This window comes from Somniosus microcephalus, chromosome 3, assembly GCF_052327205.1.
Source record: "Somniosus microcephalus isolate GS21.2 chromosome 3, FLI_Smic_1.0, whole genome shotgun sequence".
Classification (NCBI taxonomy): Eukaryota; Metazoa; Chordata; class Chondrichthyes; order Squaliformes; family Somniosidae; genus Somniosus; species Somniosus microcephalus.
The window spans coordinates 292,737,828-292,764,591 of NC_140989.1; the positions used below are offsets into that span (position 1 = coordinate 292,737,828).

The following is a 26,764-nucleotide window of genomic DNA, read 5'->3' on the forward strand; positions in this document are numbered from 1 at the left end:
ACCTAGTTATCTACTTACCAAATGGTTATTTCTGTTCCACATATATATCTATAACTAATATAGTAAAAATCTTACACCTACATGCACTATATGCCAGCTTTTCCCATCATAAAGTCTATGTCCACATTTATAATGGAACTGCTATGTAAACATGTCACACATAATTACACCCTCCAGTCAGTGGTGGTGCTGCAGGGCCTCAGTTGTTTTCCCCCCAGCTCCGCAGCCTGTATGGAACAGAAACTCCTATGCTGCACCAAACTTTACTTCTCTGCTTTTCAAATTGTAGTAAGTTTTGTCATAGTATTATATAAAAATAAGTAAGGACAGGACACATGACTTTAAAGTCGGGACTAAATTACGTTTGCACTCCCTGGCCCAATTATGGTTGTAGCATCTCAATTTTGTGTCTCTTAGCTCCTCAGTCTGTACTGGAAAGAAACACTTATGCACCAACCAACTCCAATTCTCTGCTTCCCAAATTGCTGTAAATTTTGCTATTTCACTACATATAATAGTATAAATCAAAGTACAGTATTATATAAAAATAAGGACAGAATGCATGACTTTAAAATGGCAACTAAATTAGGTCTGTCGGCCTCAGTCCAATTATCCCCCACTTCACTTGAAAATCACTTGCTGTATGCAATGCCACAGAAGAATGACTAGTAGAATATTAAAAACGAGTAAATGTTTTTTAAACAACTGAAAATATTCAGCTCTTATTTCACCACTTCTTTTCAAACGTCAAGATGCTCAATTAAAATTAAGTCACATTGGCTTATAAAGAACGTATACCAGAATTTTACTTGTAACTTCGGCAGAGCCCCCCCCCGAGAAATGGTATAAACGGCCACATCTGCCATTTCTCAGGGGCTTCTGCCAAAGTTGCAGTGAAAGATTTTAAATGAATCCCTGCAGAAATTCTACCCTCAAGTTTTTAATGTTTGGATTCACTGCAAAGATTTCTTGTGATCCAGTACATGATTACCATCTCAAATATTTTTAATGAACTTTTGTGCGCAAAGCTAGGATCATCATTGCAGGAAAATATAAACCTTTTCCACCGTTAGCATCCACAGTTAACATATACTTGTCTATATACATAATACAGATCTAGCAGTCAGGTGCAGAGCAAACCTCAATTTATTCTTACTGACATGGGTCCTTAATCTCAACTATCTACGACACCATTTCCCAAATAAGGCATCCTTATGACCAGAGTTACCCATAGAATATATGTTGAACTCCATCCAAATTTATTCCTTGGAGGACTCTTTCAGCCAATGGAAAGAAAAGGCTGTGCTCAAATCCAGCCCAGAGACTGTAGTAATGAAAAGATAGTGTGCTAACCCACTGCACCAGTGCCCGCCTCTTACTTGCCCCACAATTAAGTCAGTAGAATTGCAAATTTCAAAAGTTTAAATTCAAAGTTAAATTTGAACACGTGCAGTTATAGAGTGGCAAGTAGCAACCTGACCAAATTCTAAAGTACAAATACGAAGTTTGCTTTGAGGCTTTCCCATGCAAATAGTGTAGTAAAAATGTTTTTTAAACAATGCTACAATGCATAACTTTAATTTCTCAAGATACAAATAATGTAAGCGCTATTTATACTGAGAAGCTGGGTATTAACTGGTATTATACCACAAGTTGCACAAGCTTTAGTAGAACAGACCAATAAATCTGCATTACAAAATACAAAAATCTCAATATTGTCAAATCTATTCTTGTTCTACAATGACGTACCTGTATTCTAACACTTTCTGTGTTCCTATGGCATACATATGGGTCCTAGACTCACTTGGAAGGGTCATAGCCGTTGCTGGACAACTGTCACCTTGGCTAGTTGGTTGTTCTAGTCAAAAACAAGTTAAATCAAGGGTTTCTTTGTGCCACAAGTACATCTGCATAAAAAAATATTTTTGCCACTTATTTTCACACTGTTTTTAGCTATCCCCTGCCATTCATCATTCTCAGGTCAAGTTATCAGGAGTCAGTCAAAACCGGACTTCTTCATAACAGATACATAGCATATAAAAGTAGAATACTGCTACAGTTATACATAATTTAACCTGTCAAGTTCTGGTATCCTTCTGGTGAATCTGCGTTGTACCTCCTCCAAGGCCAATATTTGTTTCCTGAGGTGCGATGCCCAAAACTGAACATAATACTCCAGGTGGGGTCTGACCAAGATTCTCTACCACTGAAGCATCACTTCTCCACTTTAGTATCCATACCAATGCCCTTGCGATGAACGCCTATATTCCATTCGCCTTTTTGATTGCTTTTTGTACCTGTGCACAAGCCTTTAGTGGTTTGTGCATCGTTACCTCTGGTGTCCCCCAAGGATCTATCTTTGGCCCCCTCTTATTTCTCATCTACATGTTGCCCCTTGGCGACATCATCTGAAAACAGTGTCAGTTTCCACATGTACGCTGACGACACCCAGTTCTACCTCACTACCACTTCTCTCAACCCTTCCACAATCTCTAAATTATCAGACTGCTTGTCCAACATCCAGTTCTGGATGAGCAGAAATTATCTCCAATTAAATATTGGGAAGACCGAAGCCATTGTTTTCAGTCCCCGCCACAAACTCCGTTCCCTAGCCACTGACTCCATCCCTCTCCCCAACATCTGTCCGAGACTGAACCACACTGTTCGTAACCTTGGTGTCATATTTGACCCGGAAATGAGCTTCCGGCCACATATCCGCACCATAACTAAGAGCGCCTATTTCCACCTCCGTAACATCGCCCGTCTCTGCCCTTGACTCAGCTCATCTGCTGCTGAAACCCTCATCCATGCCTTTGTTACCTCTAGACTTGACTATTCTAACGCACTCCTGGCTGGCCTCCCATATTCTACCCTACATAAACTTGATGTGATCCAAAACTCGGCTGCCTGTGTCCTAACTTGCACCAACTCCTGTGCTCGCTGACCTACATTGGCTCCTGGTTAAGCAATGCCTCAATTTCAAAATTCTCATCCTTGTTTTCAAATCCCTCTATGGCCTCGCCCCTCCCCATCTCTGTAATCTCCTTCAGCCCCACAAACCCCCCCCCTCACCCCACAAGATATCTGCGCTCCTATAATTCAGGCCTCTTGAGCATCCCCGATTATAATCACTCAACCATTGGTGGCCATGCCTTCTGTTGCCAAGGCCCTAAGCTCTGGAATTCCCTGCCTAAACCTCTCCACCTCTCTATCCTCCTTTAAGACACTCCTTAAAACCTACCTCTTTGACCAAGCTTTTGGTCACCTGCCCTATATTCTCTTTATGTGGCTCGGTGTCAAATGTTTTGTCTTATAATACTTCTGTGAAGCGCCTTGGGACGTTATACTACGTTAAAGGTGCTATATAAATACAAGTTGTTGTTGTGTACATGGACACCTAAATCCCTTTGCTCCTTAACTCCTGGTCTCTCACCATTAAGAAAATATTCTGATTAGTCCTTATTGGAGCCAAAGTGGATGACGTCACACCTAGGAAGGTGGTGCACCTAGGAAGGATCACACGATCTGTGCATGCAAGCTGTAAGGCTCACATTGAGAGATCTGCCCTAGGAAGAGAGATATGTGAAAGACACGGGAAGTCAGTCAGGTCTTTAAGCAGAAAACTGTGAGGGCAAGCTTTGGCCTGGCTTAGAAATATAAAGCAGGAGAGTAGTTCAGAATTATTTTGTTCTAATACCCAGTTCAAATTATAAGGGGATACTATTATTAGACGTCTGAATTACGCTATTTTATAGTTAGATAATGGGCAGTATGGCATACCACTAGATGCTCAAACTGCCTATAGGAGTGAGTAGCACTGCTGTACCCATGAGAATATCTAAGGCAAGACCCTAAATGTAACATCATAGCTAACAAAATAATAGGCCAGGCTCAATGGGCCAAATTGATGAACATGGCCACCCACTCATGATCCAATTTGCGTTTCCCCCTTCTGCATGAGGCAAAACTTCTCAAAGTTATTTCCTCCTCATGAAATACATCCTTACCAGCCATTTGAGGGGTGGAGGACCCTGAATGCATGCTACACTTCTACAATGCCATTTTGAAATTGGCCACTATAAACACAGAAAGAACAGTTCATGATGACTCACTCAGATCTTCACTCTCTGTGGAAAAGCACTAGCCCTCTACTGAATGCATTCTCAGGAGCTCACCAAATGAAGAGTTGAAAGTGCAAACCTATACCATACAACTCAATGCTCTATGTTACCATTGTATTCCTGAGGGCATTTCTAATTTTGAACCTTTTGTTGAAGGTTAGTGTGTTCAAACACCATAAGGGAAGCTTATTTACAGTCAATAGATAGCCAGAAAACAAATTCTTGTACAAAATTCAACATAGCTTAAATATGTAAAAATTCTTACGCTACGATCCCAGCAAAATGTATTAGTTTTCAATAAATTTATACTAGAATGTCACTTAAATAGCCATTTAAGCAAAATACAAGTTGGTTTGTACCTTCTATTCTACTTCTCAAGTACTTGAGAAGTTCTTGAGTTCCTCTCTGAAAAAAATAAAGTTTACAAAGATCAATTAAGAAGCTCCTGAGTTTCTCTGAGAAAAAAAAGATTGTACAAGGATCAACTTCTAAAATAATTTGGATGAAGCCAATGTTTAATATTAGTTGTAACTGGCAAATATAGCTAAACTCAGCCAGGACTATGTGTAAGATGAATCAGTCAGTTTGAAAACAAACTACTCCGAGTTGGTGATGAGGACAAAACAGCGTCATGACTAATGGGGAGTCCTTAAACTGTGGATTTTTTTTCATGGTAAGCACAGAACATTAATAGCACCTGTGCAGCCTAGAGGAGTACCATGTGTGCTATGTCAATGAATAAAATGGCATGGTTGAATATTATTGTGTGATCCACGTACTGATCCATTTCACAGTAGTATAAGCAGAGGCCTGGGCGCATGCTACCCCCCACCCCCTTTCAGATGCAAGTAGGCCAGGAATAGAAAGAAAATAACTGGGGTAAAAGATCTTTAAAAAATCTACAACTTCAATGCCTGGAATTTCCTTCCCCTTTAACTGCACTTATTCTTTATACTGAGCTTGCATGTTCTTATTAAATTCCATCACTAATAATAGTCCACATTGCACAATGGTCTTAACAAAACTGCCATATCTTTTTGACAATAGCATCCTCAAAAGCTGTAAAAACAATCTGAAATCCAGAACTCCTGCTAGTGACTTTATATATTTCCCATTTATTTTTTGCAGTCTTTGGTTCTTGCTGGATGCAATTCTGAATTAGAAAAGTAAACAAGGCGCTGCTTGTGAAATGTGAGGTATGAACCTGCTTAGTGCTTCAAAAGCCAAAGAAAATGCACTTGTGCTTTAAAGTTTACAATTTTCTCTCAGTGCTTTCTTCATCCCATCAATGCCCCGATCTGCATTTAGGAAATTCTACATTAATATCTGAATTAAGTAGCCATGAAACAACAAGTCTAAGGATTACAACATAACCATATAGTTTGGAACAGTTTCTTTCACAAACATAATGGCCCAGAAATTCGGGTCTCCACGGGTGAGTACGCACGGGGTACTCACCCGTAAGCCCAATGGAAGTGCCGGTTTCCTGCATGCACTGCGCATGCGCGGGAAACCGGCACTTCCGTTCCCCTGAAAGAAGGGGTTCAGAGGTCGAACGCGTGCGCAGGAGAGGCTGCGCGTGTGCATCGAACTTACCCTCCCGGGAAAACCTGCCAAAAAAATGTAAGTCTCCAGAAGTTAGACATGTAAAAAGCAGTCGCAAGGCCTGCTTTTTACAAGGTAAGTGGTGAATTAATTAAATTTAAAACATTTTTTCCACAGGTTTATTATTTTTAAATACTTTAAAGAAAGGTAAGTTTATTTTTAGCCCCATTAGAAAATAAAATTATTTTTTTCAAAAATTTAAATTGTTTAAAATAGTTATTTCATGTAATTTATAGTTTATTTAAAAAATGTGATTCTTTTTTCAATTTATTTGAAGATTTAGTGATGTTTTGGGGCTTATAGTATTTATAAGTTTGACAGCCCTTCCTGTCAAACTTATGAATGAAGCATTCCCTGCTCCGATTGGCTCTCCATGGCCCACGTAATCCCAGGGGACGCATCGAACTAACTGCGCCCCTGGGATACGCAAGCACTGTGCGCCGGCAGTTGGAAGAGGCCCAGGATTGGAATACCACACGGGCCCACAGCTCAACGGCCGGCGCGCTAGGTAAGTGCAGGTCGGGGGCTTACACCCGCGGGAAACTCCCGACCCGAATTTCTGGGCCAATAAAAATCCGTTATGCTGATTCTAATCATTTCTTTTCTGAAACATTTTCAGCCACTGATTTGTAAGTTTCAAAGATCACTCTCTTCCCCATTTCATTTATCTGTAGGTGGTGGCTATGCTGGGTTACAATTCCAAGGATCCCAGCAGCACTCTAATAGATCAACCAAGCAGCTACTCTTAATGCAAGTCTAGATATTAAGTCACAGCAAGCTATTTGGCCATGGGCAAGTTTGACAGCCAAGCCCAAAAGCAGTTTTTGCTTTAGCTGCTGACTAACGGCTGTGTGGACATCAATCAAATGTTTTCTGAAAACCGAGATATCCTCAAACAATTTCAGCAAAGGCTGTGTACCACTTGCCCTCCATAAGTTTGTTTTAACTTGCCTTAAGTTAATCAATTTATGATAGACTCAAGTACTTTTCATGCAAGTTAATAGCCCTACCTCCAGGAACATAGAATTATTACAGCACAGAAGGAGGTCATTCGGCCCATCGAGCCAGTGACAGCTCTCTGCAAGAGCACTTCAACTAATCCCACTCCCCACCCTTTCCCCATATTTTTTCTTTCAGGTACTTATCCAATTCCCTTTTGAAAGCCACGATTGGGTCGGCCTCCACCACCCTTTCAGGTGTGCATTCCAAATCCTAACCACTCACTGCGTTAAATAGCTTTGCTCATGTCACCTCTGGTTCTTTTGCCAATCACCTTAAAGCTGTGTCCTCTGGTTCTTGACCCTTCCACCAATGGGAACAGTTTCTCTCTATCTAGGCCCTTCATGATTTTGAACACCTCAATCAAATCTCCTCTCAATCTTCTCTGCTCTAAAGAGAACAACCCCAGCTTCTCTACTCTATCCACGTAACTGAAGTCCCTCATCCCTGGAATCATTCTCGTAAATCTTTTCTGCACCCTCTCGAAGGCCTTCACATAGAAACATAGAAGATAGGAGCAGGAGTAGGCCATTCGGCCCCTCGAGCCTGCTCCGCCATTCAATGAGATCATGGCTGATCATCCAAATTCAGTACCCTGTCCCTGCTTTCTCCCCATACCCCTTGATCCTTTTAGCCTTAAGAAATATATCCAACTCCTTCTTGAATATATTTAATGAATTGGCCTCTACTGCCTTCTGTGGTAAAGAATTCCACAGGTTCACTACTCTCTGAGTGAAGAATTTCGTCATTTCAGTCCTAAATGGCCTACCCCTTATCCTTAGACTGTGACCCCTGGTTCTGGACTCCCCGACCATCAGGAACATCCTTCCTGCATCTAGTCTGTCCAGTCCTGTCAGAATCTTATAAGTTTCAATGAGATCCCCTCTCATTCTTCTAAACACCAGCGAGTACAAGCCCAATCGACCCAATCTCTCCTCATACGTCATTCCTGCCATCCCAGGTATCAGCCTGGTGAATCTTCGCTGAACTCCTTCCATGGCAAGAACATCCTTCCTCAGATAAGGCGACCAAAACTGCACACAATACTCAAGATGTGGTCTCACCAAGGCCCTCTACAACTGGAGCAAGACATCCTTGTTCCTGTACTCAAACCCTCTCGCTACGAAAGCCAACATACCATTTGCCTTCTTAACTGCCTGCTGCACCTGCATGCTTACCTTCAGCGACTGGTGCACAAGGACACCCAGGTCTCGTTGCACTTCCCCTTCTCCCAATCTATTGCCATTCAGATAATAATCTGCCTTCCTGTTTTTGCCACCAAAGTGGATAACCTCATTTATCCACGTTATATTGCATCTGCCATGCTTCTGCCCAATCACCCAACCTGTCCAAATCATCCTGGAGTTTCTCGGCATGCTCCTCACAGCACACACGCCCACCAAGCTTTGTGTCGTCTGCAAACTTGGAGATATTACATCTAGTTCCCTTGTCTAGATCATTAATATATATTGTGAATAGCTGGGGTCCAAGGACCGATCCCTGCGGTACCCCACTAGTCACTGCCTGCCACTCGGAAAAAGACCCGTTTATTCCAGCTCTTTGCTTTCTGTCTGCCAACCAGTTCTCTATCCAAGTCAATACCTTGTCCCCAATCCCATGTGCCTTAACTTTACACGCTGATCTCTTATGCGGGACCTTATCAAAAGCCTTCTGAAAGTCCAGATACACCACATCCACTGGTTCTCCCTTATCTATTTTACCAGTTACATCCTCAAAAATTTCCAGTAGATTAGTCAAGCACGATTTACCTTTTGTAAATTCATGTTGACTTTGTCCGATCCTGTCACTGTTTTCCAAGTGCTCTGCTATTACATCTTTTATAATGGACTCTGGCATTTTCCCCACTACTGATGTCAGGCTTACCGGTCTGTAATTCCCCGTTTTCTCTCTACCACCTTTTTTGAATAGTGGGGTAACATTAGCTACCCTCCAATCCATGGGTACTGTTCCAGATTCCATCGAATGTTGGAAGATGACCAGCAATGCATCTACTATTTCTAGGGCCACTTCCTTAAGTACCCTAGGATGTAGATTATCAGGCCCTGGGGATTTATCGGCCTTCAATCCCATCAATTTCCCTAACACCATTTCCCTACAAATACTGATTTCTTTCAGTTCCTCCCTTTCAACAGACCCTATGTTCCCCGACATCTCTGGGAGGTTATTTGTGTCCTCCTTTGTGAAGACAGAACCAAAATATGTATTTAATTGGTCTGCCATTTCTTTGTTCTCCATTATAAATTTCCCTGATTCTGACTGCAAGGGACCTACGCTTGACTTCACCAATCTTTTTCTCTTCACATATCTATAAAAGCTTTTACAGTCAGTTTTTATGTTCCCTGAAAGCTTACTCTCATATTCTATTTTCCCCTTCTTAATTAATCCCTTTGTCCTCCTTTGTTGAATCCTAAACTGCTTCCAATCCTCAGGTTTACTGCTTTTTCTGGCCAATTTATATGTCCTCTCCTTGGATCTTATGCTATCCCTAATTTCCCTTGTTAGCCACGGTTGAGTCACCTTTTTTGTTTTATTTTTATGCCAAACTGGGATGAACAAATTCTATAGTTCATCCATGCGGTCTTTGAATGTTTGCCATTACCTATCCACCGTCAACCCTTTGAGTGACATTCCCCAATCAATCCTACCCAACTCGCGCCTCAGACCATCCTTCACATCCTTCCTAAAGTGTGGTGCCCAGAATTGGACACAATACTCCAGTTGAGGCCGAACCAGTGTTTTTTAAAGGTTCATCATAACTTCCTTGCTTTTATACTCTAAGCCTCTATTTATAAAGCCCAGAATTCTGTATGCTTTTTTAACCGCTTTCTCAACCTGCCCTGCCACCTTCAATGATTTGTGCACATATACCCCCAGGTCTCTCCGTTTATGCACGCCCTTTACGATTGTACCCTTTAGTTTATATTGCCTCTCCTCGTTCTCCCTACCAAAATGTATCACTTCGCACTTTTTTGTGTTAAATTTCATCCATAAAATATTTATAAAAGATTGGAATGATGTTAGTTATTTGACAGTCACTGGGTGGTATCTGCGTCAAATTTATGTCACTACATAAAAAATGGCTCTGAAAATAGCCAAAAAACAGCTTGTGTGATGGATTTTTACTGAAAAACATTTTCCTAAGCACTCCTGCACATGTACAGGCATGAGGTGAGACATTCTGCTCAGAACACAACATCCATCAAAATGGAGTAGCAGTAGTATTATTTATGATTACTTTTAGTTTTGTTAAAGGCAAGACTGCGTTTTTTTTTAAAAGACGCTTTTCTCTCCTTCCTTGGTCTTTCTGTGCCATTTATTAACTGGAGCTGAGGGAATCTGTTCCCAGGCCTCAACAATGCTATATCACAACTAGCCACTAAGAGATGCAGAAGTGTCTTCTGGGAATGATTGTCTCTTCAGCTTGACACCTCTTCATAGTAGAGTTAAAGAACTCAACATGAATTTAGGATGGAGAAAAGATTACAGGCCGAATTTCAACTTTGTAAAATCTATTATATCAAATACACTACCACATTGAAATCTGTTAATATTTAAAGCATAGTAGTAAATTGAATTACTTACGTTAATAATATCCCTGCGAATAGTACGCAGTGGATTACCCTCCAGCAACAAAGATTTCAACTTTGGAAGATTTCCTAGCGCATAAGGCAAGCTGCGAGTAAGTCACAAAGAGGATTTAGTGAAAGGACAAGAGATTTTATGGAAACTTATGTTACACACTCAGAATATTTTTTATGGTTCTTTTGCACAAATGTAAAGAAGTTGATCACAGTTGCTTGATTCGAAACTACTGTTACAGTCATGGGAGGATTATCAAACACAACAAGGATCAAGAAAAAAGGACGTTTTTATACATACAGGTACAAAGAAAAAAGTGTTAAAGGACAAACTGGTTTCATTAACATTTATGTTGTATCCATGTGTTAATAGAGACACTGAAGGCAGGAGTTGGTTTCACAGGTGTTTACTGAACAAAGTCTGGAGGGGAACTAACTGATACAACACAATATACAGGCTTATATAGCCCGAGTGGCCATTACCGGCATTACAGTACACAGGGGGCTCTTAAAGGCACATACACTACAATTCCTCCCCTTTTAGCCAACCAGTACATAATATTTTAAGTAATCATTAATTACATGTTACAAGAACAATAATCTACACATTGCTGCAGTTAATCAATTATAAGTCAGTCTCTCTGGAGGCTTCCTGACTCGGTCCGGATAACGCCTCGGTGGTGTAGTAGTTTCTGGTGGTGTAGTAGGTTCTTTTGGCAAGGCTGATTCGGCTTGAATGCCAGTGTCGGGTTCATCGGGTTCCAGTATCACCGGATCGGAGGTAGATACTATGGGTATCTCTACTTCATCATTAGGCGTATAGAGTTGTGGTGTAGGTTGTCCCTTTTCGGATGACTCTATGATTTGGTCAGCATGGCGCCTTATTATGCTTTCTCCAATGTCCACGGTATACATCAGCGGTCCCAGTCGTGTGCACATAGTTCCAGGCTGCCATTTCTCGGTACGGTAGTCCCGGGCCAAAACTTGTTGACCTATCTGGAAGGTTCTAGTTGGCCTTTCATTCATGCCTTGAAATTGCCGGTTCTCCACGTCCCTTCTGATGTTTGGCTTGATTAAATCCAGCCGGCATCTTAGGCTTCTATTGAAGAACATCATGGCGGGAGTTTGGTTTGTAACCATATGTGTTGCATTCCTGTATGCAAACAAGAAGTTATCCACCTTGTGCTGAAGTTTTATGTCTTCATTACCCATGGCCTTTATGGCCTTCTTGAAGGTCTGGACAAACCTTTCAGCCAATCCATTGGTGGCGGGATGGTATGGGGCGGACGTGTAGTGCTTAACCCCATTGTTTTTTTAAGAACTTCCTGAATTCTTCGGACACAAATTGCAGTCCATTATCAGAACAGATCTGTTCAGGCAGCCCATTCCTGGCAAATATGGTCCTTAATACTGTGATGGTTTTTTCCGTGGTGGTGGAGGACATCTTTATTACCTCCGGCCACTTGGAGTGTGCATCAACCGTGATTAAGAACATTGAGTCCATAAATGGACCAGCAAAGTCGATGTGTACCCTTTGCCATGGAGATGAGGGCCACTCCCATGGATGTAGAGGGGCTTGTGGTGGAGCGTTTTGGACCTTCTGGCATCCTAGGCAGCTCTTGGTCATTTCTTCGATGTCTCCATCGATACCTGGCCACCATACAAACGCCCTGGCTAGGTTCTTCATTTTCACTCCACCCAGATGCCCCTCGTGAAGCTCCTTTAGAACTTTATCCTGGAGTTTGGGTGGAATCACCAATCTGTATCCACACATCAAGGTTCCTCGGCACACTGACAGCTATTCTCTTCTTTGCGAGAATGCTGGCAAGAGTGGTTCGCCATGTGCTGGCCATCCCTTCACTGTTAAATCATAGACTCGTGAGAGAGTCGGGTCATTTCTAGTTTCCCTTTCAATGGCAGAATTTGTTACTGGTAGACATTCGACTATGGTAGAGTGGAAAATCTCCACTGGGTCTACGGTAGGTGCCTCTTCTACCGTTGGCAACGGTAGGCGCGATAAACCGTCAGCATTCCCATGCGGTTTTGATCCTTTGTATTCTATGTTATATTGGTGTGCCCCTAGAAAAAGGGACCGCCTCTGTAGCCTTTGCCCTGTCATAATGGGAACACCCTTTTTAGGGTTGAATATGGAGATGAGGGGTTGATGGTCAGTCAACAAGGTAAATTTTTGTCCGTGTAGGTAATGGTTGAATTTCTTCACTCCCCATACCAGGCTGAGTGCTTCCCTGTCGATTTGGGCATAGTTACGCTCAGCTGAGTTCAATGAGCGTGACGCAAAAGCTATCGGCCGTTCCGAGCCATCAGGGAATCTACGCGATAATACCGCTCCTACGCCGTAAGGGGATGCATCGCACGCCAGTCTGATTGGCAGTGATGGGTTGTAATGAGCCAAAACTTCTTTGGACGTGATTAAGTCTTTGCATTTATGGAAGGCACGTTTACAGTCTTCGCTCCATTTCCAAATTACTCCTGTTTGTAGCAGTTCATTAAGAGGGTGCAGAAGAGTTGATAAGTTCGGTAAAAATTTACGATAGTAATTTATTAATCCCAGGAACGACCTTAATTGTGAAACATTTTCAGGTGCTGGGACTTTTATGACCGCTTCAATTTTTTCAGGTGACTTATGCAACCCTTCCTTATTAATTATGTGGCCACAATATGATATTTGATTCTGGAAAAATTCGCATTTGGGGCGATTTGCTCGTAGGCCCCGTTCTCTCAACCTAGTGAGCACCTGCTCCAAATTGGCAAGGTGCTCGTTGTCGTTTTCTCCTGTTACAAGGATGTCGTCTAGGTAGCATCGAGTCCCTGGAATCCCTTGCAGGACTTGCTCCATAGCTCTTTGCCAGATAGCTGGAGCGGATGCTACTCCGAAAACAAGTCGATTGTACTGGTACAGGCCTTTGTGTGCATTTATCGTGAGATACTTTTTAGAGGCCTCTTCAACCTCCATCTGTAGACATGCCTGTGCCAAGTCAATTTTGGTGAAACTCCGGATAGTGAGGCGAAAATATCTTCTATTCTCGGAAGAGGATACTGTACCGTGTGAAGGACCGGGTTTACAGTCACCTTGAAGTCTCCACAGATGCGAATTTTTCTCTGTTCTTCAGATTTATCATTATTCAACGTTTTCTTCATGACCGGGACGATAGGTGTTGCCCACTCGCTCCAATCTATTTTGGATAATACGCCTGCCTTTTCCAAATTCTCCAGCTCTGCCTCGACTGCTGGACGAATTGCGTATGGCACCGGTCTTGCCTTACAAAACTTGGGAATTGCCGCATCTTCCACTTTTATTGAGGCGGTGATGCCTTTCAAGGTTCCTAGTTTCTCTTGAAACACTTCCTTGGCATTGGCCAAGATGTCTTTTAATCGTTCAGGTATGACGTCATCATCATTTTTTTTAAACTGGTCACCGTCAGTGCCTGAATGGAGTGCCAGTCTAAACGTATTTTCCTGATCCATTCACATCCCAACAGCGGTGGACCACCATCTTGTAGAACGTATAAATACAACTTCTGTATTTGCTTGCCGTTGTATACAACAGGCACCCTTATTTTTCCTTTGGGGTATACTTTCTGCCCCGTATATGTTTTCAAGATAATGGATGTGTCTTTTAAAGGTATATGCGGAAATAGCCATTCGTAATCCCGTCGATTTATGACAGTCAGAGCTGATCCTGTATCTATCTCCATTTTAACTGGGGACCCTGCTATCGTGAGGGTAACCCAAATGGTCTGGTAATCTTCTTTGGCAATTACATTATGTAATTTGAGACAGCTTAGTCTCTTGTTTTCGGAGTCGCTATCGCTCTTCTGGTCTTCGGAGCTACTGTCCGTCATCATTTGTACCTTTCTGTACTTTTCTTTATTGATTTTTTTTTTCCTGTCCGTGGATTTTTTTGTCCAGATCGGCATACCCGTGCAATGTGTCCAATCTTTCCGCATTGCCTGCATGCTTTGTCCTTGAACCAGCAGTCCCTCTGGTCATGGGTGGATCTGCCGCAGCGATAACATCTCTCGAAACCCTGTGTCATTTCATGGGTGCCGAAGTCCTGTGTCTTTTGTTGTATCTCTGCAGCTCCTCTTGCGGCTGCTTCGTATGATACAGCCATACTGAAAGCCTTGTCCAGTGTCAAATCTTTCTCAGAAAGCAGCCTTTTCTGTGTTCCTTCACTTAGGAGACCGCAGACGAATTTGTCTCGAAGATAATCTGCTAGTCCTGCCCCGAATTGGCAGTGCTTTGATAGCTTTCTTAATTCGGTGAGGTAATCAGCATTACTTTCATTCTTGTGTTGATTCCTCTTGAAGAATTTGAATCGTTCCGCTATCAGCAGCGGTGTTGGGTTTAAGTGCTCCTGTAGGGTATCAACAATTTCCTTAAAATTCTTGTCCTTTGGTTTGGCTGGAGTGATTAAGTTTCGTAACAGCCCGTATGTCTTTGCGCCCATTAGATTTAGAAGTATTGACGTTTTTTTTTATCATTTTCTATTCCATTTGCGGTGCAATATACCTCCACTCTTTCCACATATGTGGTCCAATCCTCTATATCGTTATCAAAAGCATCAATATTGCCAGCCTTAGGCATCCTGGAAAAAAAAATGGCGCTTCCCGCGCTTTTCTTTCTTTCCTGCAGCAAAGATATGGCGCTTCCCGCGCCGCTGCTGCCGATGACAACGCTGTTTTCCGCGGTTTTTTTATTTTTATTTAATTTATTTACAGGTGGAGGCTCGTTCCCGCCGGACTCTCTCTGCTAGGTCTGAACGCCGACCTGCTTGCAGCGCCGGCCGTCTCCCGAGTGCTCTCTCCCCGTCTGTTACTGCTTGCCTCCGCCTTCGCTGCTTGGCCTCACTGCAGAGCCAGCCGATGGAGCCCCAGCTCGACGCCCAGGTAGGATTATTGCAGTACCTGCCACCAGCCCGGCTAGCTGGCGAAACCACAGCTTTTCCTTTTCTTGCTTTTCTTCAACTTTGGACGTCTGAGGAATCGATGTCCTTGAGGTGCTGCCGAATTGCAGGTAAGTCCGTTTCCAATTCGTCGCCACTGTTGTGTCCGTGTGTTAATAGAGACACTGAAGGCAGGAGTTGTTTCACAGGTGTTGACTGAACAAAGTCTGGAGGTCGACTAACTGATACAACACAATATACAGGCTTATATAGCCCGAGTGGCCATTACCGGCATTACAGTACACAGGGGGCTCGTAAAGGCACATACACTACAATTTAGGTATCACATTAAGAGGATAAGGACATAGTAGAAATGTTAAATGAATATTCTACTTGATTCTTCAGAATGGAGGAGGAGTACTAGAGGTACAGGGAAGACTGGAAATTAGTAAAGGAGAGAAGTTTACAGGGATTAGTATAAACAGATAAATTGTCATGGATAAAGCAATGGGATTCTAACTGGACAAATCTCCAGAAGCAGATATTAAAGGATATTAAAATAAAAATACACAAGGAAAATGGGGCTCATTGGTTAAAATCTTTCAAAATTCAGCAAATTTGGGGATTGAACAAGACTGACTGAAAGTTACATCTTTCTGCAAAAAAGGAGAGACAAACTGGCCCATGTGTTTAATATATGCAGTGGAAAAACTGATTGAATCCACCAGTGGTGACAAAGTGACTGAGCACCTGGAGAATCAGCAAGATTTTGTGAAAGGTAGGTCATGCCTAACTAAAAGAACTGCAACAGAATCAGCAAGGTAGCGGATAGAGCAGGATGAACAAATGTCTTACACGTAGATTTTCAGAATGCATTTAATAACGTTCCACACAAGCGATTACCAGATAAAATTGAGGTACATGGAATCAGAGCTAGCAGTGTAGCATTAAGGAACTCAGCTTGATTTTAGGATAGAGAAAAGATTACAGGCTGAATTTCAACTTTGTAAAATCTATTATTTCAAATATACTACCACATTGAAATCTGTTAATATTTAGAGCATAGTAGAAAATTGAATTACTCACATTAATAATATCGCTGACCTACATTGGCTCCTGGTTAAACAACACCTCAATTTCAAAATTCTCATCCTTGTTTTCAAATCCCTCCATGGCCTCGCCCCTCCCTATCTCTGTAATCTCCTCCAGCCCCCACCCCCACCCATCCCACACCCGAGATATCTGCGCTCCTCTAATTCTGCCCCCTTGAGCATCCCTGATTATAATCGCTCAACCATTGGCGGCCGTGCCTTCTGTTGCCTAGGCTCTAAGCTCTGGAATTCCCTCCCTAAACCGCTCCACCTCTCTACCTCTCTTTTCTCCTTTAAGACGCTCCTTAAAACCTACCTCTTTGACCAAGCTTTTGGTCATCTGCCCTAATTTCTCCTTATGTGGCTCGGTGTCAATTTTTTGTCTTATAATACTCCTGTGAAGCGCCTTGGGACGTTTTACTACGTTAAAGGCGCTATATAAATACAAGTTGTTGTCGTTGGATAATAAATTGACCGAGAGGTAAGAAGCAGAGTTCAGATAAAAGGGACATTCTTAGATTGGCAGGCAGTGATGAGTGGTGTACCCCAAAGTGCTGCTGCTAGTATGCCAGCCTTATACAGCAACAACTTGCATTTTCATAGCACCTTTGACGTAGTAAAATGTCACAAGACACTTCACAGGAGCGTAAACAGACAAATATTTACATCGAACCAAAGAAGGAGACATTAGGATAGGTGGCCAAAAGCTTGGTTGAAGAGGTAGGTTTTAAGAAGTGGCTTAAAGGAGGAGGGAGAGGTGAAGAGGCAGAGCAGCTTAGGGAGGGACCTCCTGATCTTAGGACCTAGATGACTGAACGCACAGCTGCCAATGGTGGGGCGAAGGAAGTGAGGGATGCACAAGAGAGCAGAGCTGGAGGAACACAGAGTTCTCGTAGGGCTCGAGGAGGTTAGAGATAGGGAGGAGCGAGGTCATGGCGGGATTTGAACATGAGGATGCGAATTTTAAAATCGAGACATCACTGGCCAATCAATGCTCCCTTCAATTTTTTTTTGGGTGCACGGCCCCATTAATGGAAATTCAAATTTCTGTGCATGTGTGGTTATTTCTATTGAAAAGCCAGTGAACGGCCTGTGCAGGACCTCCATAGCACTGTGTGGCCCCGCGGCTTAACGGGAACATTGGAGCCAATGTAGGTCAGCGAGCACAGGGTTGATGGATGAATGGGACTGGTGCGAGTTAGGCTTCAGGCAGCAGAGGTTAAGTTTATGGAGTTGAAAAATGGGAGGCCAGCCAGGAGAGACATTTATAATGTGTTAAAAATGGTAGGTGGATCACAGATTTCATTTCAAAATGCATTTCCTGGGCTTTATGACATTTCTTCATTAGATTTAGCTGCTATCCCCGGTGTGCCTGCAGGTGGCGCCCTAATAGGTTTATCAATGCATTTCAATGGATTTAGTAGTCTAGGTACACAAGTCATTGGGCCAGAAATTAGGATTGGGTGCTTGCCGCGCGTGCAAGCCCCCGATCTGCACTCACCCTGCGCGCTGACATCTGAAGCCCGGGCCTGCTTGCATTTCCTGTCACTGGCCCGGTTCAGATGTCGGCGCGATGTGCTTACCTGATCCAGCGGCGTAGTTAGTGCGATGTGCCGGCTGGGATCAGGTGAGCACTGTGCAGCCAATCAGCGGAGGGGAAACTCATTCATGAGTTTGATAGTAAAGACTGTCAAACTCATGAAAAGTACGGGCACCCAAAAGACTAGTTTAACTTTAATTAAAATTTAAAAAAAATCCCAATAATTAAATAAACTATAAATAACTTTAAAAAACGATTTAAAACAATTAATAAAAGTTTTGAAATTTTTTTTTTTTTTTTTACGAATTCGGGTCTAAAAATAAACTTACCTTACTGTAAAGTCCTTAAAAACAATGAAGTTGTGGAAAAAATGTGATAATTTTAAATAATAGACCACTTACCTTCAAGAATCCACTCCTTACGCCTCCTTTTTTCATTTCCAAAAAGTCCAGGCCCTTGCACACGCGCAAACCTGTCAAAACGAAGGAAGTTCAACGCGTGCGCGCAGAGTCCTGCGCGCACGCGTTGGACCTCTTAACCTCTTAGTTCGATGGAGAGGAAATGCCGGTTTCCCGCGCATGCTGGAATCCGGTACTTCCAACGGGCCCACGCGTGAGTACACCGTCCGTACTCACGCGTTGGGACCGGAATTACTGGCCCATTAAAAGCTAGCTTAATTTCAAAAAGTGATCAAAAATGCCAACTGGAGACTGGGCTTCACCACATTTTTTAAGCAAGGAAAAACTACTGAAATTATTGGCCACCCCACTTTTGTAAGGATATTTTTGTAAGGATAGTTTACATTAATTCGCCAAGATGACATGTGGAATGAGGAGATACTGGGTACACTTAAATTATATACCCTGTAGATGAGGAGGTTAAGGGGTGATCCGAAGGCTAAAGCCAATTGGGGATGCCGGAACATGGGGACATAATCGTAGAATTCAAGTTAAGCTGATTAAAAGTGAATCCAGGAAGAAGTCCTTCACACAAAGGATTGTGAGAATATGGAACACATTGCCCCAGAAAGCAACAGAAGCAAAGCCAACTGGGGTGTTAAAGGGGATTGATACATACGTGGTAAGTACGGGTAATAAGATATGGAGAAATGTCAGTGAATTAGGATTTAAAAAGAGTTGTGATGCTTACAAAAATGGCACAGCAGGCTCAATAAGTCAAATGATCTTATTGAATGGCGGAGCAGGCTCGAGGGGCCGTATGGCCTACTCCTGCTCTTACTTCTTATGTTATGATTTATTCCTGGCCCTATATACTGATTTTCCATTTCTCACACCAGTTTTTTTTTTAATAACCTCTGAATGAGATTGTAAATATTATGACAATTCGAGACACATTAGTGTCAATGTTATGTGGTGAACCAATATATGCTATGAGCCGAGTTGATATTACATGACCTGATTTAATGTGGGATCCTTGTAACTGGGCTACCTTCAAATCCAAATGCCAAAGGTGACAACACAGAGCACTAATTCAATACATCCCACAATCTTCATTTCTGCTCTTTAAATTTTGAAACATTCCCCTGCAGAGAGCTTGAGCAGTTATGCTGCCACTAATGAAGCTCCTGACCCAGCACTAGGAACTGCACAACAATAGCCTAGTGTCGCTTGCCTCAGATTTTTCCTTTTGGGGAGGTACAGCTAGCATCTAGCAACTCCCAGTTGCATTGTGAATAACAGTTACAAACCTATACCCTACTACTTTATGACAAGGCATGATGCATCAAGTGGCACATTGCTTCTTAAATACACACATTTCTATATCCTAATTGGAAGCTTCTGCATTATTTGGGATTGGAGTAGATGAAAGTAAATTACATTTTTAACTATGGGCATCATTATAAAGAATTATTAGCACTTCTACATGTACCTGCTAATGTTATTATTTGTGAGGTCAAGTCGTTCTAGGCCTTGAAGAAGAAGAATTTCATCTGGCAGCGATTTCAATTTGTTGTCGCGAAGCTCCAGTACACTGATGGCACTTAAATATTTCAGGTGCTCTGACCCCAAATACTCAATCTGGTTATTTCCAACATGTAGTTCCTGAAGTGCAGTAGTGGTACAATTGTTAAACTAATTTATAAAATTGCAAGCAATACAGACTGGGCAAGACATTTCTATTCAGTTACATCATCACATTTTATCCACCTCATTGATTTGTATGTCTTTTCTACAGGTGGACATAGGGTAGAGTATAAATCATGAGCTGCAACATTTGAAGATTTTCTAGGCACAACATTCCCTTTTCCGATTACATTCTTCAAATATAGCTTGCAGTTCCAATAAAAGGTACTTAAAAGTGATCGCAAAAGGCTTAATTGTCCCCCTTGCAAGACTGTTGTTAAACCGAGTTGAGAAATCTTTCAAAAAGCACAATTGTTCAAACTGACCAATTACATTGGCCCTGAATTTGCGGTCGGTATGACGATGAACTGTCAGAGTACGCCTTCATACCACCTTTGAAACTAACCGCAACTTCGGGATTTGGCGCATACACAAGTGCATACAGAAATCCCGAAGTTGCAGTCGGTCAATGACAGCTCCGAAACTGGTTGCGCTGTGTCCCTTACACCCCACCCCCCAGAGCCGGCAATCAGTGAAATCTCATAAATGATTGAAACTGACAAAAACTTTGGCTCTTCTGCCAAGTATATGCTGTTAAATTCCCCACTAAAAGTTAGACCCAAAGGAATTAGGCGTAACGGGGGTTTTAACAGTGTATTGACTGCTAAACAGAGGTTCAGGGCCTGGAAAACTAATTTTAATATTGTGCAGTGAGAAATTTGACCATTTTAATAAAAATTACAATTTTTAAGAAACTTATCAAAAAAAATTAATTACGTTTGAGCATCTTCATTTTAGGTTTGCCTTTTCCTCATGTGAGAATCCCAATCTTTCATTTGCTCTCGTTATCTATTTTAAAATGTTTGAATTTTAAGGGCTTACTCACTTTCTTGTTCACTGTGTGAGAATTCTGCCTTTTGATTGGCTGCTTAGACAGCTTGTTGACGTCACTGCAGTTCAAACAAGGGCATTCCCACTGAGTTCTGTTGAATTGAATTCAAGGTCAGAAAACCCAAAGTTCTCGACACAGGGATTGCGAGATCCTTGTGCGGAGCATACTTCGGGGCCAGCAGCGAATGCTTTGGCTTCCCTGCTGACCGCAAATTCCGGGCTAATATATACAAAAATTCTAGAATATCCATAATAATGGAATGTGGGAGGGGGAAATGCTACATCCCACCAATGCAACACTGTTTACTATTGCAACCACAACATTTAGGAGCGTAGAAATGTACAGAATCGGAAAGACCATTGTGGATCTTCTAGCCAGTCCCAAAGTTAAAAATACTGTATTTTCTTGCATCTCTCAAATTGCTTCTTTTACCAAAAGCTACCCAGCTTCTCCAATTTGCCAATGCTATACACCCCCACTGTCTCAATGTACAGTCACAACAGTTACAATTCACATCACTGTGTAAAGTAGCTAAATCTAAACTGTATTCACCTTCTCTCCTTCACTTATGGTTGGGCTATTTTTAAGCTATATTATTATACATTCATACTTAAACCACCACAGATGTATACACAGAGCGCTTCTGTGCAGCTTCCGGTTCGTTGGTAGCAGTCACTCCATATATTAAATGCAAGAGATTTAGGACAAAGCAGGGAGATTTGTTTTATACACAGAGGGTTGTCAGGTTGTGGAATGCACTACTGGAGTTAGAGAATGAAACAGAGACCATTAAGAACAAGTCAGATCGGTGGCTGAAGGGAAGACTAAGTAAGAGCTAGGAGTACCGGATGGCCACATGGGATTAGGAATACTGCTCATGGAAGAGAAACAGCAACACAAACTAGTTGAGCTGAATAATCTGAATCCATGTTGTAATTTGTGGGAGATTCTATGTAAGTGGCACTGATAAAATTTACCTTCTGAATGTTAGCACATCAAAAATAAAATCAGGGAATAAGAAATTTAAAATAACTTTAATAAAAGTTATTAAAATGTGCCTTTGAGAGCATTTCAAAGTTCTTCCAATATCAGGGTTTTCAAGCTAGTGGACAAGCAGAGCTTCCTCATTTATTTTAGTCCAGACTAAAATACAATTAAAACAGTAATAAAATCTTCTGGTGACCTTAGTAAGATACTCTAGGATATTCTGTTGAATATAGGGTTTATCACAATCTTAAGCAGGATCCGGCAACAAATTTCTGTCTTTGGCACTTGCTTGTGGAATAAATACTGTACTCAACAGAATACCATTAGATATCTCCTCTGTATAAATTGATAGATATCTACTCTATATAAATTGAACCAGATGGAGTTAAGCAGTAGGACATATGAAGGAACCTACCAAAACCTACAAGCCACATATTTCCCAACCCTCCAATGGAAAACTTGAACCACAGCCCTCAGAAGCTCCCTTCCATGCCATACTACCTCACACCTGGAAGGAGGGAGAGAAAAAGAGAGAGAGAGAGCGAGAGCGAGAGCGAGAGAGCGCGAGAGAGAGAGCGCGAGAGAGAGAGCGCGAGAGAGAGAGAGCGCGAGAGAGAGAGCGCGAGAGAGAGAGAGCGCTGAGAGAGAGAGAGCGCGAGAGAGAGAGCGCGAGAGAGAGCGAGCAAGAGAACACGTGGGCAAGAGAGCAAGCTAAAGAGAGAGTGAAAGAACAAGCAAGAGAGAGAGAGAAGGCAAGAGAGAGAGAGAGAGAGAGAGCGAGCGAAGGCGGGAGAGAGAGAGGGGGCGGGAGTGAGAGAGAGGGCGGGAGAGAGAGAAGGGGAGAGAGAGAGAGAGAAGGGGAGAGAGAGAGAGAGAGAGAGAGAGAAGGGGAGAGAGAGAGAGAGAGAGAAGGGGAGAGAGAGAGAGAGAGAAGGGGAGAGAGAGAGAGAAGGGGAGAGAGAGAGAGAAGGGAGAGAGAGAGAGAGAAGGGGAGAGAGAGAGAGAAGGGGAGAGAGAGAGAGAAGGGGAGAGAGAGAGAGAAGGGGAGAGAGAGAGAGAAGGGGAGAGAGAGAGAGAAGGGGAGAGAGAGAGAGAAGGGGAGAGAGAGAGAAGGGGAGAGAGAGAGAGAGAAGGGGAGAGAGAGAGAGAGAAGGGGAGAGAGAGAGAGAGAAGGGGAGAGAGAGAGAGAGAAGGGGAGAGAGAGAGAGAAGGGGAGAGAGAGAGAGAGAGAGAAGGGGAGAGAGAGAGAGAGAGAGAAGGGGGAGAGAGAGAGAGAGAGAAGGGGAGTGAGAGAGAGAGAAGGGGAGAGAGAGAGAGAGAGAAGGGGAGAGAGAGAGAGAGAGAGAAGGGGAGAGAGAGAGAGAGAGAGAGAAGGGGAGAGAGAGAGAGAAGGGGAGAGAGAGAGAGAGAGAAGGGGAGAGAGAGAGAGAGAAGGGGAGAGAGAGAGAGAGAAGGGGGAGAGAGAGAGAGAGAAGGGGAGTGAGAGAGAGAGAGAAGGGGAGAGAGAGAGAGAGAGAAGGGGAGAGAGAGAGAGAGAGAGAGAAGGGTGAGAGAGAGAGAAGGGGAGAGAGAGAGAGAGAAAGGGAGAGAGAGAGAGAAGGGGAGAGAGAGAGAGAAGGGGGAGAGAGACACAAAACAGAGACAGACCCTCACCAGGTACAGACTAAGCGATCACCAACTGGCAATTGAAAAAGGAAGATACAAGAAATCCTGGCAGCCTAGAGAGAATAGAATATGTGATCAATGTCTGGCGGCGAGGTTGAGACAGAGATGCATTTCCTCCTAAAATGCGAAAAATTCAACACAACAAGAAACATATTATTTGACAAGCTCAGCCAAACAACCCCAGATTTCAAAGAATTGGATGACCTGTCAAAAGTAAGATTAGTCCTGGGAGAAGGAGACAGACCATACCTTGGTGCCAAATATGTAACAACATGTCACAACCTGAGGACTGTTTAAAATTAATACTGAGTGTACCCAACGATGTTCAACGACTGTTTAAATTAATATTGTTTAAACTAATATTGTATGTACCCAACGAAGGTCAAAATTGTTTGACACCTACAGAATGTTGGAAAACTGTACTTTTTGTTATGTAAGCTTTGGCAATATGGTTCCCTGTAAACTTTCATCATTTGAATTGAAAATTGAATTGAATTGAGAAGGCGAGAGAGAGAGAGAGAGAAGGCGAGAGAGAGAGAAGGCTGAGAGAGAGAGAGAAGGCGAGAGAGAGAGAGAAGGCGAGAGAGAGAGAAGGCGAGAGAGAGAGAGAAGGCGAGAGAGAGAGAGAAGGCGAGAGAGAGAGAAGGCGAGAGAGAGAGAGAAGGCGAGAGAGAGAGAAGGCGAGAGAGAGAGAAGGCGAGAGAGAGAAGGCGAGAGAGAGAGAAGGCGAGAGAGAGAGAGAAGGCGAGAGAGAGAAGGCGAGAGAGAGAGAAGGCGAGAGAGAGAGAAGGCGAGAGAGAGAGAAGGCGAGAGAGAGAGAAGGCGAGAGAGAGAGAAGGCGAGAGAGAGAGAAGGCGAGAGAGAGAGAAGGCGAGAGAGAGAGAGAGAGAAGGCGAGAGAGAGAGAAGGAGAGAGAGAGAGAAGGCGAGAGAGAGAGAGAGAGAGAGAGAGAAGGCGAGAGAGAGAGAGAGAAGGCGAGAGAGAGAGAGAGAGAAGGCGAGAGAGAGAGAGAGAAGGCGAGAGAGAGAGAGAGAGAAGGCGAGAGAGAGAGAGAGAGAAGGCGAGAGAGAGAGAGAGAGAGAGAGAAGGCGAGAGAGAGAGAGAGAGAGAGAGAGACACCTACAGAATGTTTGAAAATGTACCTTTTTGCTATGTAAGCTTTGGCAATATGGTTCTCTGTAAACTTTCATGCCAATAAAGCATTTGAATTTGAATTTGAAATTTGAATTTGAATTTGAGAAGGCGAGAGAGAGAGAAGGCGAGAGAGAGAGAAGGCGAGAGAGAGAGAAGGCGAGAGAGAGAGAGAGAGAAGGCGAGAGAGAGAGAGAGAGAAGGCGAGAGAGAGAGAGAAGGCGAGAGAGAGAGAGAGAAGGCGAGAGAGAAGGCGAGAGAGAGAGAAGGCGAGAGAGAGAGAAGGCGAGAGAGAGAGAGAAGGCGAGAGAGAGAGAAGGCGAGAGAGAGAGAAGGCGAGAGAGAGAGAAGGCGAGAGAGAGAGAAGGCGAGAGAGAGAGAAGGCGAGAGAGAGAAGGCGAGAGAGAGAAGGCGAGAGAGAAAAGGCGAGAGAGAAAAGGCGAGAGAGAGAGAAAAGGCGAGAGAGAAAAGGCGAGAGAGAGAGAAAAGGCGAGAGAGAGAGAAAAGGCGAGAGAGAGAGTGAGTGAGAGAGAGAGAGAGAGAAGGCGAGAGAGAGAGAGATATGTAACAACATGTCACAACCTGAGGACTGTTTAAAATTAAGACTGTTTAAAATTAATATTGAACGTACCAAATGAAGTACAAAGACTGTTTAAAATTAATATTGTTTAAAAGTAATATTGTATGTACCCAACAAATGTCAAATCGATTGACACCTACAGAATGTTGGAAAACTGTACCTTTTTGCTATGTAAGCTTTGGCAATATGGTTCTCTGTAAACTTTCATGCCAATAAAGCATTTGAACTGAACTGAACTGAACTGAGAGAGGAGAGAGAGAGAGATAAAGCGAGAGAGAGAAGCAGAGTTGCGGAATACTGGATTTGAGCTCATAGTTGAAATCGGTCAAATGCTTCCAACCATTTCAGGACAGATGGGGGAAAGCTGGAAGAATAAACCCCAACTTAATATGGCTACCATCGATAACAGTTACAGCCCACAAACCTAGAAAATAAATAAGCAATTCAACAATACAAAAGAGCAGTGAACAATTTCTTTATAATTAGGCAATGTAATTGCACACTTGCCCATTGTCCAAACCTGAGAATTCCACATCAATCAGGGCTTGAATGAAGATTTAAACAATTTCTGTAGCTGAGCCAAATGCAGATGAACATCTCAACAAGTGTAAACTGTATTCTACTTAATTGCCACTTTATCTTAAATGCAATAAAGGAAAGTAGTCTTATGTACGTCAGATGTCCAAGCTCAGTTTTTATGTTTTAGAACGACAGCTACAGACAGCTTCAGAGAAAACTTTTTTCTTATTTTTATATATACAGAATTCCTGCTGTGACGTAATAAAATTCCACTTCAGAGGTATTACAGATCGGGATCATAGCTACACCCTATTGTTCTTATTAATAGCAGTAGCAGAGAACTTCATGACATCATATTGATTTGTTGGGATTCACACAAAACATCTCCTCCAAGGCAGCCTCTAACTAGAAATCTTAAAACACAAAAGTAACAGAAGACTGAAACCTGGCTAGAAGTGTACAGGTAACACCCCGACACACACCCTCTCTAACTAGCTATCCAGAAATTATTTTTTAAAAAGGTGTTGGTTAGTATTGATAACATTTTCTTGGTATTCTCAAAGTACCTTCAGATATTTACAGGATGGAAACTCTGGTAGGTGGTGAAGTCTGTTATGCCTCAAGTAAAGTTGCTCTAATGATACCATCTTCGCTAATTCTGGAGGGACACATTCCAGTTCATTATGAGTTGCATCCAACAATTTTAAGCCTAAATAAAATGAGAGATAAATTATAAAGCAAATTAATCTACGTGGTTTGTTTCATACTACAAAACTTATATAAAAGGACCCAGATGCTGTTCCGATAGATAATGCAATCAGAACCTTTTCAACTTAATTGCTGTATTCATGCCTCTTACTTCCCGTCTCTTCTCCCCACCCCCAAGATTCATAATATACATTTTTTTCTAGCAAGCTCTAGACAGTGAGGTTTATGGACATTGAATTGATATCTAAGGATGCATTCAATGGCACTCCTCGGTTCGGTTAGGAAGCTGAATAATTCTTAGGAGAGTTTCCTTTCCCATCTCAGAAACATGTTCGGA

The 26,764-nt window shown here is 42.6% G+C and overlaps 1 protein-coding gene across 1 annotated transcript in view; it reads right to left on the bottom strand.

Moving 5' to 3' along the window:
* lrrc40 (leucine rich repeat containing 40) overlaps positions 1-26,764 on the bottom strand; it is a 108,222-nt gene that overhangs the window by 45,258 nt on the left and 36,200 nt on the right. Inside the window, exons 6-10 of the mRNA XM_085982771.1 lie at positions 26,286-26,428; positions 19,752-19,924; positions 10,329-10,419; positions 4,481-4,526; positions 1,750-1,858 (exon numbers count right to left, since the gene is read on the bottom strand). Coding sequence (XP_085838897.1) covers positions 1,750-1,858; positions 4,481-4,526; positions 10,329-10,419; positions 19,752-19,924; positions 26,286-26,428 — 562 coding nt within the window. The remainder of the gene's footprint in view (positions 1-1,749; positions 1,859-4,480; positions 4,527-10,328; positions 10,420-19,751; positions 19,925-26,285; positions 26,429-26,764) is intronic.